At 41.6% G+C, this 9,765-nt stretch overlaps 1 protein-coding gene across 9 annotated transcripts in view; it reads right to left on the bottom strand.

Annotated features, from left to right (window-relative positions):
• The window catches only part of ryr3 (ryanodine receptor 3), an 84,728-nt gene that overhangs the window by 2,996 nt on the left and 71,967 nt on the right, over positions 1 to 9,765 (bottom strand). For 6 of the 9 annotated variants that reach the window (XM_026319540.2, XM_026319541.2, XM_026319542.2 and 3 more), the window contains 21 exons: positions 9,136 to 9,150; positions 8,244 to 8,324; positions 7,994 to 8,082; positions 7,759 to 7,887; positions 7,547 to 7,651; positions 7,242 to 7,323; positions 5,793 to 7,078; positions 5,628 to 5,680; positions 5,360 to 5,522; positions 5,130 to 5,216; positions 4,846 to 5,043; positions 4,632 to 4,762; positions 4,427 to 4,469; positions 3,606 to 3,733; positions 3,463 to 3,523; positions 3,110 to 3,256; positions 1,854 to 1,988; positions 1,043 to 1,199; positions 880 to 944; positions 148 to 248; positions 2 to 53 (listed from right to left, as the gene is read on the bottom strand). In XM_026319540.2, the coding sequence (XP_026175325.1) occupies positions 2 to 53; positions 148 to 248; positions 880 to 944; positions 1,043 to 1,199; positions 1,854 to 1,988; positions 3,110 to 3,256; positions 3,463 to 3,523; positions 3,606 to 3,733; positions 4,427 to 4,469; positions 4,632 to 4,762; positions 4,846 to 5,043; positions 5,130 to 5,216; positions 5,360 to 5,522; positions 5,628 to 5,680; positions 5,793 to 7,078; positions 7,242 to 7,323; positions 7,547 to 7,651; positions 7,759 to 7,887; positions 7,994 to 8,082; positions 8,244 to 8,324; positions 9,136 to 9,150 (3,308 nt within the window). The remainder of the gene's footprint in view (position 1; positions 54 to 147; positions 249 to 879; positions 945 to 1,042; positions 1,200 to 1,853; positions 1,989 to 3,109; positions 3,257 to 3,462; positions 3,524 to 3,605; positions 3,734 to 4,426; positions 4,470 to 4,631; positions 4,763 to 4,845; positions 5,044 to 5,129; positions 5,217 to 5,359; positions 5,523 to 5,627; positions 5,681 to 5,792; positions 7,079 to 7,241; positions 7,324 to 7,546; positions 7,652 to 7,758; positions 7,888 to 7,993; positions 8,083 to 8,243; positions 8,325 to 9,135; positions 9,151 to 9,765) is intronic. The other 3 variants (XM_026319543.2, XM_026319547.2, XM_026319548.2) reach the window with 1 other exon arrangement.

The following is a 9,765-nucleotide window of genomic DNA, read 5'->3' as shown; positions in this document are numbered from 1 at the left end:
CCTGACCCGTGTGTTCAGTCTCGTCCTTGTTAATCAGGTACATCAGGAAGAACCTGCACACACACGAGGAAAAGAGTGTGACACTATAAATCAGAAACAGTTTGAATTTATTGAATTTGGTTATTTTGTGTTTGTTGTGAGACTTACAGGTAGTTAGCTAGGTTGTGCTCTTGTAAGGTGTGGGTTTCAAACCCGTGAGGTGTCCGGTCAAAGTAGTCATTCCCAATGCCACAGATGAAGCATTTGGTCTGGAAGAAGAGAAGGCCATTATTATACATTTTGATCCAAAGCCACAGGGGGTCAGATAGACATAACAGTTATTGCAATAACCTTCCCAACCAAAGTTTAGTTCATTTGGCCCAAATCCAGGTGAAAAATGAGACATCGTTGTTCTGGTACATGTTTACTCCGTCTTTTTACAAAGCTCTAAGCATGTTTACTGACAGGTAACTCCTACCTCAGCAGCAGATCCATGAAGGAAAAATGTAATTCTAGTGATGGACAGAAACTTACGCTGCATTAAACTCAGGTGTTTATCTTCTCTAGTGTCAGTTGTGGCCTATTGGATAGGGAGTCGGTCTTGTAACCTGAAAATTGCAGGTTTGAGTTGTCGGTGGCACAGAGTGAATAGCCAGCGCCATGTCCACCTTCAATACCACGACTGAGGTGAGACCCTTGAGCAAGGCACTGGACCCCCAACTGCTGCCCACTGCTCCGGGTGTGTGTTCGCAGTGTGTGTGTGTGTGTGCACTTTGGAATTGAGTTAAAATGCAGAGCACAAATTCCGAGTATGGGTCACCATACTTGGCCATATAAGTCACTTTTACTTTCACTCACAAAGAAATTGAAATGGTTCTCCTCTTACAGCTGTGGCCTTACCTCCATATCCTCCTTCACCTGCTCCTGCTGGTCTCTCAGCTCACCAAAAGCATCAATGATCAAACCTGAAGGAGGAGGCAACAGTCAGTCTTGCACTTTATAAGGCAGTGACAAACATGATCCAGGTTGTAGACCACCGATGAAAAATAAAAGACTGGTATACCCTGAATGATGGCCAGCAGGATGACAATGACGAAGAAGAAGAAGGTGATATCAAACAGGATGCGGTACAACTCATAGGGGTCTCCAGCTGGGTCCTCCAACTCGTCTCCAATACCACCTCCAGCTCTCACGCCCACATACATGTGGAACAAATAGCACTACGGATACACAAAAAGAAAATAACTTCAAGCTTCCCATCCATTTCACGTTTTTTAAGCTGTATCCTACACAATACATCTGTATTATTCTGTGGCCAGCAGGGGTGAAAAGAAAATGAAAAGTTCATTTGTTTTAGACAAAATCCAGTTGACGAGGCTGTCCACAATTCAGTGTGCGATTCAAGCAGCAGCAGGAAAACTGTCATCTTTTGTTAGAAAAAAAGATGCATCTTAGACAAGGTTAAGCAAAATGACCACCACTGTTGAACCACAAAGTCCTCAGAATCTGCAAGTTATTCTTTTTAAAGGCACAAAATAAATGTAATAAATAGTTCTATTTAGAGGCAGTAAATAGCATGAAAAAATGTAATTTTCAGGGCTGCAACCAAAGCACAATTGTCACAAATGAAAAATATTGTAGTTCCATAATGAAAAATACTTTCTAGTCAGTGCAGGAGTCACCTCCGGTCTTCATACATCGATGAAGGCCAGTAATCGAACCATTCAAAATGAAAGCCTCAGGAATCTTTTTCAGCTCCAATCATTATGTCCTTGTGACAGCAGCAGCGTTTTTTTTTTTTTTTAAGCTTCTGCAAAAAGAAATCATTTCAAAGCTTCACTCGTTTTTCATAATGTAATAGATGTCAGACATACCGTCATCATATCATCACACTTCATGTCGGGCTCATCTTCATCCTCGCTCTTATTGTAGAACTTCCTGAAGAAGTTGAAGGCCACCACAGTGTAGAGATAGACGACCACAGCCAGCAGACCTACAGTCAGTACAAGCTGCAAGGAGAAAAACAATTTATTCAAATATGATAATTGTGCGTTTTTACTTTTTATTTGACCTTTACTTATTCTAGGGGGAAATTTCAGCTAAGAGTTGTGGAGACAGCACAAATGATCATGCCTTTTCTTGTTTAAATACGGGTTTTGAAGGTAAGTGAAGAACTGCAGCAACAGGTCAGTTTTTTATTGTGAAAGTGAAACAAAGAGCTGCAACATTTTCAAAGCATCAACAGCTCAGAAGAGGATTTTAAAACAGCCTTCATCAGTATTTAATGACCTTTAAGACCTTCAGCAATTCAGATATTCATGTTATTACAGAACTCCTTCATGCCCAGCAATTGACTTCTTTCTAATTCTGCATTTCTAAATGTGCATACTGCCTGTTGCATTTACTGTCAGAAAGATAACAGTCTATAAAACCCTGTAATGTGCTACAGTACAGCTCTAAGCAAACATCCTACTACATTAAAGAAATGTTAATTTGAACTGATTTCAAAGATCATAAAAACTTGGATATTACAGGTTTTTCATACAAATGGATTTCAATTTTAAGGTTTGTTAGTTCTACCTTTACCTAATATATATATATATATATATATATATATATATATATAAAACCTTAAAATTAAAATGTCAACTCCATTACTCCGGAGCGGCAGAACACCCTCAGGAAAATCCAATCCACTTTTTATTTCTGTTTACTTTTATTAATTTCATTTATTCATTTCTCCTGTTTATTCTTAGATATCCAGTGACCTGTAAGATGACGTCTTTACAGCTGTACAGTTTCTATTTCAAAGCTCCAACATTTTTACAGAAGCTAATTTCATGATTTCATTATGTTGCTCAGCATGAATCATGGCGACAGCTGTTTGGCCTGTATTACCTATCACAGACTTCATGTAGGTTGATATTTTACAGAAAATAAGCATCTACATGTGAGTTGAGGGCCTATAATCACACTTCATTAAGACATTTAACATCAATATTATTATTTTAAGGTTTTCTCATGAGTTGAAGCTGAGAAAAATCTGCTCTGCCATACAATAATAAGCGTAGAATGATAATTCTCGTTTCTTATCTGTGCTCTGGCTCCATCTGCTGGGTGAACTACTTGCCTGCTTGCCGTTGTGGGTGACAGAAGACAGGATGGTGCGAAGGGTCTTAAAGCCCATGGCAATGTCCAGCAGATGGGCAGCAAAGAAGAAGTTGTTGAAGTGTCCAAAAATAGACATGGTGGTGTACCAGATCAGATACAGGAAGGACTGCAGGGAAAGAAAGGCTCATTATTGCTTTACTAAGTCTTTCATTAAATGCACACTGCTGTCTAAACGTTTTGAACAACCAGTAGAGGTAAAGGTTAATGTATTACACACATGACAGGATGAGCTCAATATGGTTCAAAGATTTTTATAGTCCAGCTCCTCCACAGTGCAGTAAATTCAAAGGACTGTCAATGTCATAAACTTACATTGTCAGTCAAAACCACTCCCATCTTCCAGATGTGGTACTTTGTATCAATGGAGCTCAGCCTGTCAAAGAGAAAACAAAATGTTGTATGATCAGCTGCGCTGCTGTATAACAAATGCATCATCATCCCCCACAGCTCCTCACCAGGAGAGCAGGGAGGCCTCCTTCTCCACAGTCTCCACCGTGGGGTCAAAGTCCAGAGCGCTCTTATCCAGGCCCAAGAGCTCCGCGATGCGTTCAGCTCCGTACAGGTCTCCATATTTGTTGATCACCTACACACAGTGAGAGCAGAGATCCTCATTCACTCAGCATCAAAACACGTGCTAGTGACAATACAGTGGAAGACAACAGTTTCATACGGTGGCCGACAAGGGCAAACGCGCCGCATCGGCCGATCGCCGCAAATAGAGAAATGCCGCAACTACCAAGAACACACGCAAGAGAGAAATGCTGCATATTCATGAAACGGAAGTGCGCCAGGACTCTGTGGGGGCAGTACTATAAAAGCACTGAACTGTAAAAGATGAAGGCCAAGTATTTTTAATAAAAAAAAAAACAAACGGAAACCCTAACGTTACCCTTTTTTATGTCGCCTCTCTAAAAGTTAGCCAAACTTGGTTCATAGCATCCCTCAGTTCGGGCTCCCCCTACTGGCCTGGCGCACTTCCGTTCAATAAATATGCATTTTTCTTTTGCATGTTTTCTTGGTATTTGCGGCGTTTTGTACTTGCGCATTTGTCTTTGTCGGCCACCGTAGTTTCTTAGGCAGAATTTAAACACAAACTGCATCCGGACAAACATCTCGTGCACAGACCTCAGTCACCTTTTGCTTTGCTATAAGCACATAAATGCCTAACACTAAGTAGAAAGCAGCATTAGATGGTGGAAGGTGACCAGCATCATTGCTTAGATCTGCTTTATTATAGTAAACAGATAGTGGCTGTGTCAGCTTCTCTCACACTCACCTTGCGTTTGATGAACTTGTCCCAGTAGTTGTTGGGGAAAGATCTGTAATGGGAAGAATTGGGACTCATTTAACAGAGTAATGTCAATATAACGTCCTTCTAAAAACAGATATAAGCTGTACTGTCGACTCGATGTGACAAATGATGTCACGTGACACGAAAAGAGGAGGGGGCTAAAAAGGTATGTTAGGTGTACATGACTCACGGTGTGTTGATGACAAGTCGATCCCACTGGCCCTTGATGTCGTCATCAGATGGCTGCTCAGTGATGTAAAGGCCGTCGAATTCAAGCTTCCTGGCGATCTCCTTCTCCCTTTTGAACACTACCAAAGGAACCTACAAACAAAACACTCAATTCACTTACACCCAGTGTCGTCATCTGACTGGTAAAGCAGCAGGAGTGTCCCGAACACACCCACCTTCAGACAGTAGTACCCAACCAAACAGAGGAACGCGATGACAGTGTGGAATACGGCCAAGAAGCGCAGCGTTGGTAACATGTAGCCGGTGCTCTCCTGAAGCACGAACTCATCCATGTCAAACAGTGTGTCCTCATCCTCCTCTTCCTCGCCACCCCACTGGCTTTCATCATCAGCCTCTTCACCACTTTCAGTGACCTAAAGACAAAATACACAGTATATACCACAGAAACTGACGCCAACTGAAATAGTCATGATAACAATAGAGCTTCTGCTGTGGTCACCTTGTAGAAGAGCAAAATGAAGTTGATCGCAAAACACACGAACAGAGCCAGGAAGCGCAGGTTGTAGAAGTTACGAGCCAAATAATTCTGAAAGGGAAAAGTACAAAGTTAAGAAAAAGTGACGGCTGCTTTATAAGTGACAATCCATATTTCCCCAAACAAACGGCACTGAATGATTTGTCTCTAGTACAGCCACAAAAAATGTAACCGAGAGATCACTGAGGTCTCACCAGCGTCTTGGTCAGGTAGATGTCCAGGACAGCAAAAACATTGGACATGAAAGCAGGCGCCGCTTCTTTAGGTTTACTTGGTCTGGTCTTGGGCTTCTCCTCCGTCAGTGGTTCCTTAGCCTCCTCCTCCTTTGGCTTATCCTCCTTCTCCTTGTTCTCTGTGCTGTATAGTCGTTATAGTTTTACATCAGTGTTCTTTTCATTCTGTGTGATACTGTGGTTTTTTTAAATTAAACTAAATTTTCTCATGTACTCAAATTTTACTCACTCTGCCTTCTCTGGTTCACTCTCTGGGGTTTCAACAGGCTTGGCAGCAGCTTTCTGCATGGAGAGTGTTATACATACTAATGAGCTAGGATGTTGAAAAGCAGGTATTTATAGGGTTTTAAATAACTTATCACGTAGATGAAGTTACTCCATTTGGACTACACACCTTTTTGTGATCAGCAGTGGAGGTCTCTGCACTCTGCTCAGAAACATCCCCCAGGCCGGGCTCCACATGTTTCCCTCCTTCTTTTTTAGGAATCGTCAGCATCTCCAACATCACATCCACCTCTGCTATATCCCCTGTTGGTGTCATGATTATGTCCAAGTTTCCTGATGACTCTATGGCTTCCACTTTCTCTCCTTCTACCACATCGCCGTGAATACCAAACTGGGTTGGGTCAGGCATGTTTCCAAGGATGTCTGTCACTTTCATGTTCTTGGCACCCTCCACCAGGCCACCGCCAAACATGGTGGACCAGATGACATGGAAGAAACCAAAGATGAGGCTGTAGATTCCCTTAAAGAAGCCAGTGAAGAGCATCCAGAAGAAGGAGAAGAAGCCTAGGATAATCTCCTTGATGCTCAGTTTCTTGATTTTCTTGAACTGTTTGCGTAGATTTTTAAGAGAAAACATTTGGCGGACATGTGCGATCTTCTTCTTTACTGAGCGACATGCTGTGGTGAAGGCAGAGGCCGACTCCGAGGAGCTTCCCTCCTCTCCAGCCAGCTCGTCCAGGATGCTGTGGCCATCCTCCTCTTCCTCTTCCTCAGGTTGTTCAACCTCGTCTGGCTCAGAGATCTGGGAGGCCAGCTGCATCTCAAAGATGGTGTCCTCACAGAAATTAACAAACATTTCCATCTTCTCGCTCTCTCCGCCCTCATTGACCACATCAAAGATGAACTGACGCTTGGACTCTTTAACCTGCGGCTTCTCCCACTGCTCACGGCTCGACTCGCTGATCTCAAAGTAAACCCTCTCAATGCGCTTCGCACTGCCCATGATTTCAATTCGACCCAGGTAAGGCTCAAAGTAGCTAAGCACGCTCTCGGCCAGATCCAGGAAGGTGGAAAGTCGAGAGTCGTGCGGCATGTGTTCAGACAGATTGGTCAGCAGTACAGCCACGTTGAAGCCAATGTCTTTGGCTGGCTCGTGGAATCGCTCCACAAACTCCTTGTAATTAAACATGTCGTTCTCGTCCGCCTCTGCACACGAGAGCAGGAATTCAATCTCAGACTGGGTGTACTGCTTCTGAGTCTCCATGGACTTCTGGAAGTCCTTCTTTGAAATAATGCCTTTACACTCAGGGTCATACTCCCTGAAGTTGTCAGAGGTAGTCAGATCCTTCAGTTTGAGGAACATATCGAAGAATTTGAGGATCATCTCCACATTATTAGAAGACTCCACCAGGGTGTCAACCATCTGCTTTCCAATTGTTCCATTCACCACATTACCTGAGGAAGGAACAACATTTATTTCAACAAAACGCATTATGGACTTCATAACAGTACAGACTGTAGAATTTTCTCCAGTGTTTCAAGACGCTCAAGCTAACAATAATGATCTCCAGGTCTGGTTTCATTTCTTCCACAATGAATGGCAACTCCAGGCTCTTACCCTCTAGAAGAGACAGCAACATGACAACCATGTCCTTCTGTAAATCCATCAGCTCCTTTAACAGCTCAATCTGACTGGCATCCTAAAAAGAGATAAGAGAGTCAAAGCTTTACTCTGGCACAAAGTTATTTACATTTCAATTATTGTGAAAGCTTTATCAACATCTCATTATTAGTTTTGCAAATAGATTTGCATATTAACAAGACAGTGTAGTTTCCTAACGTACAGTACCTTCATCCAGCAATATTTACCTCTTCATCTGCTATTGAGTCTAAAAAAAATTTTTTTTAAAAATTGGTGCATACCTGAGACAGTTTCATCTGCATGTTGGCAAATACATGCAAGAATCCCACTACAGCATCCCACAGTCTGCTGTGAGCCAGACTCTGCTGGTTCCCAATACACGGACCCTGAGTGAAGAAAAAAAGACTGACAGAGGTGAGGAATAAGAACATTAAATATTTGATGAGAGTTATTAGTGGATTCAAAGTGGTTGAATAAGGTATCAGCATCTCACCTGAATATACTCAGTCAGTGAATTGAATATCTGCTTGGCTACAGATAAAGCTTTAGAGAAGTTGATTTTGCCAGTCTCATCAATGATATCTTTGCCAGAGTAGTACCAGTAGAAGTCACTGATAGATTCCTAAAGAGGAGGATCAAATTAGTTAAACATGACATTAACATTAAATTAGAGCACGTATGAGCAGTGTCAAGAACAGTAAAGCCAATAATACAGATGTTTTACACACCTGGAGGCGGAGCAGATAGTCCACAGTGCTGATTATGATGTTGACTGTAGTTGTGTTTCCAGTCTGGGTTCTCAGGTAGTTCTGAAAATCTAACACAGATATTCTCATATCCTCAGTCTCATCTATATTCTTTTATCCTCTTATGAATAAATTTTAAAGCCATCATGAACAGTGTACAAGTTAAATGTATCCAAGCAATAAAATCCGCTGACTTTTGAGGACTTCAACATGACATTTAATGCATTCTCACCTCCATTGTGACCCTCACAAAGAAGTTGCAAAAACCGGAACAGATCTTTAGTAAACTCATCATTCTGTAGCACCTTGGAGCCTTGAGAGAAAATAGATCTTGGTGAATACAGCTGAAGCCACACACTGAGTAATGCAAGTTTTTACTGTCAAACTCCCTTAAAAGCAATTAATATATGGCAAGCAGAACGTGTTTCATGTTCAAAACATTTCTCAAGTCTAGGGGCTTTAGATTGCAGGTTCAAAACTGAATCAAAAGTGCTTTTTGTAATAATGCACTTACATTAAACAACACTGAAACACTAGGACATTTCCATAAGCTGGAGGAAGCCTGATAACTTTCACATGCAGGCCGGGATTGGGCCTGATGAAAGGCATCATTTCAGAAAAAAGGAGCAAACAGACTTGGTTGCATATTTCATTTTAAAAACAAAAGCAGAAATACATTTCTGAGCAGATAAAACCATGTGAAAGTTAGACATCTGTATGGAAACCAGCTTTGTGAAATCCAAAGCAAGACAAAGCTTCGCTCAGGCTGTGGAAGAGTCCACAAACCTTCAGTCAAACCCCTGAGAGGTGGCACTGATAGCCTTAGAACGACGGATTTGAGTATCAGTAATAGGATTTGCATTAGTAAATGTTAACATGAAGGGAATGGGAACAAATATCACACAAAAGACAGGCAATGGATTCAGAAGATTAACTCTCTGTGTACACCAACAGTCCGCATGCACAGTGTGTCCCTACAGACACCTGGAGGGAAAAACTGGATACCAAGTGAAGGATATAATATGGATTTTTAAAAAAAAAAAAAAGTATGGACCACAGACATGGAGATGACATTCAGGGTGGAAGCATAGCCATAATCAGGATCATCTAAATATGCTATTTACCCCGCTCAGTGTGGACTGCCATCGATGGGTTTTTAAAATGACAAGAAGGAGACAAACAATACACAAAGACATAAGCAAAAAGAGAGGACATCGAGTTACAATACAAAGAGATATGAATATATCAGCTACGAGTGAAAAACAGTCATGCAGTTAAAGAAATTGTTTTAGACAGGGGAAAATCATAAGCCTGGCATGTGTCTATGTTGCGTCTAACGAGATGAGCGTCAAATAAGACTCAGTCATGGTGAAAAATTGGTAACATTAACAAACACGAGTAGTAACAGTGACTTGTTAAACACAGAACTTGGTGGAAATGTTTAGGAGAGGGCTGGGTGAAGAAAAGATGAAAAGTTGGATGTGAAAAGCATCAGGTGAGAGAATTTGCATTGTAGGTTGGAGAGTCAGAAAGGGTGGAATTAATGCTGGACCATGTCTGTCTACAGATGACTGACATTTACCTCAGTTCCACCAATACCACAAGATGACTGGAGGACATTTTACAGGGTTACTGTTTTCCTGCTTTGTTGACTACAAAGAAGATACTGGAAAAAAGGCACCACACTGATGATGTCAGTGACTTCAAGACTTTAGCACAAGCAGCAAACTATTTGCAACAATCAAAGTTTACAC

This window comes from Mastacembelus armatus, chromosome 24, assembly GCF_900324485.2.
Source record: "Mastacembelus armatus chromosome 24, fMasArm1.2, whole genome shotgun sequence".
Taxonomy (NCBI): Eukaryota; Metazoa; Chordata; class Actinopteri; order Synbranchiformes; family Mastacembelidae; genus Mastacembelus; species Mastacembelus armatus.
Note: the sequence above shows the minus strand (reverse complement) of the source record. Positions and strands in the feature narration are given on the sequence as shown.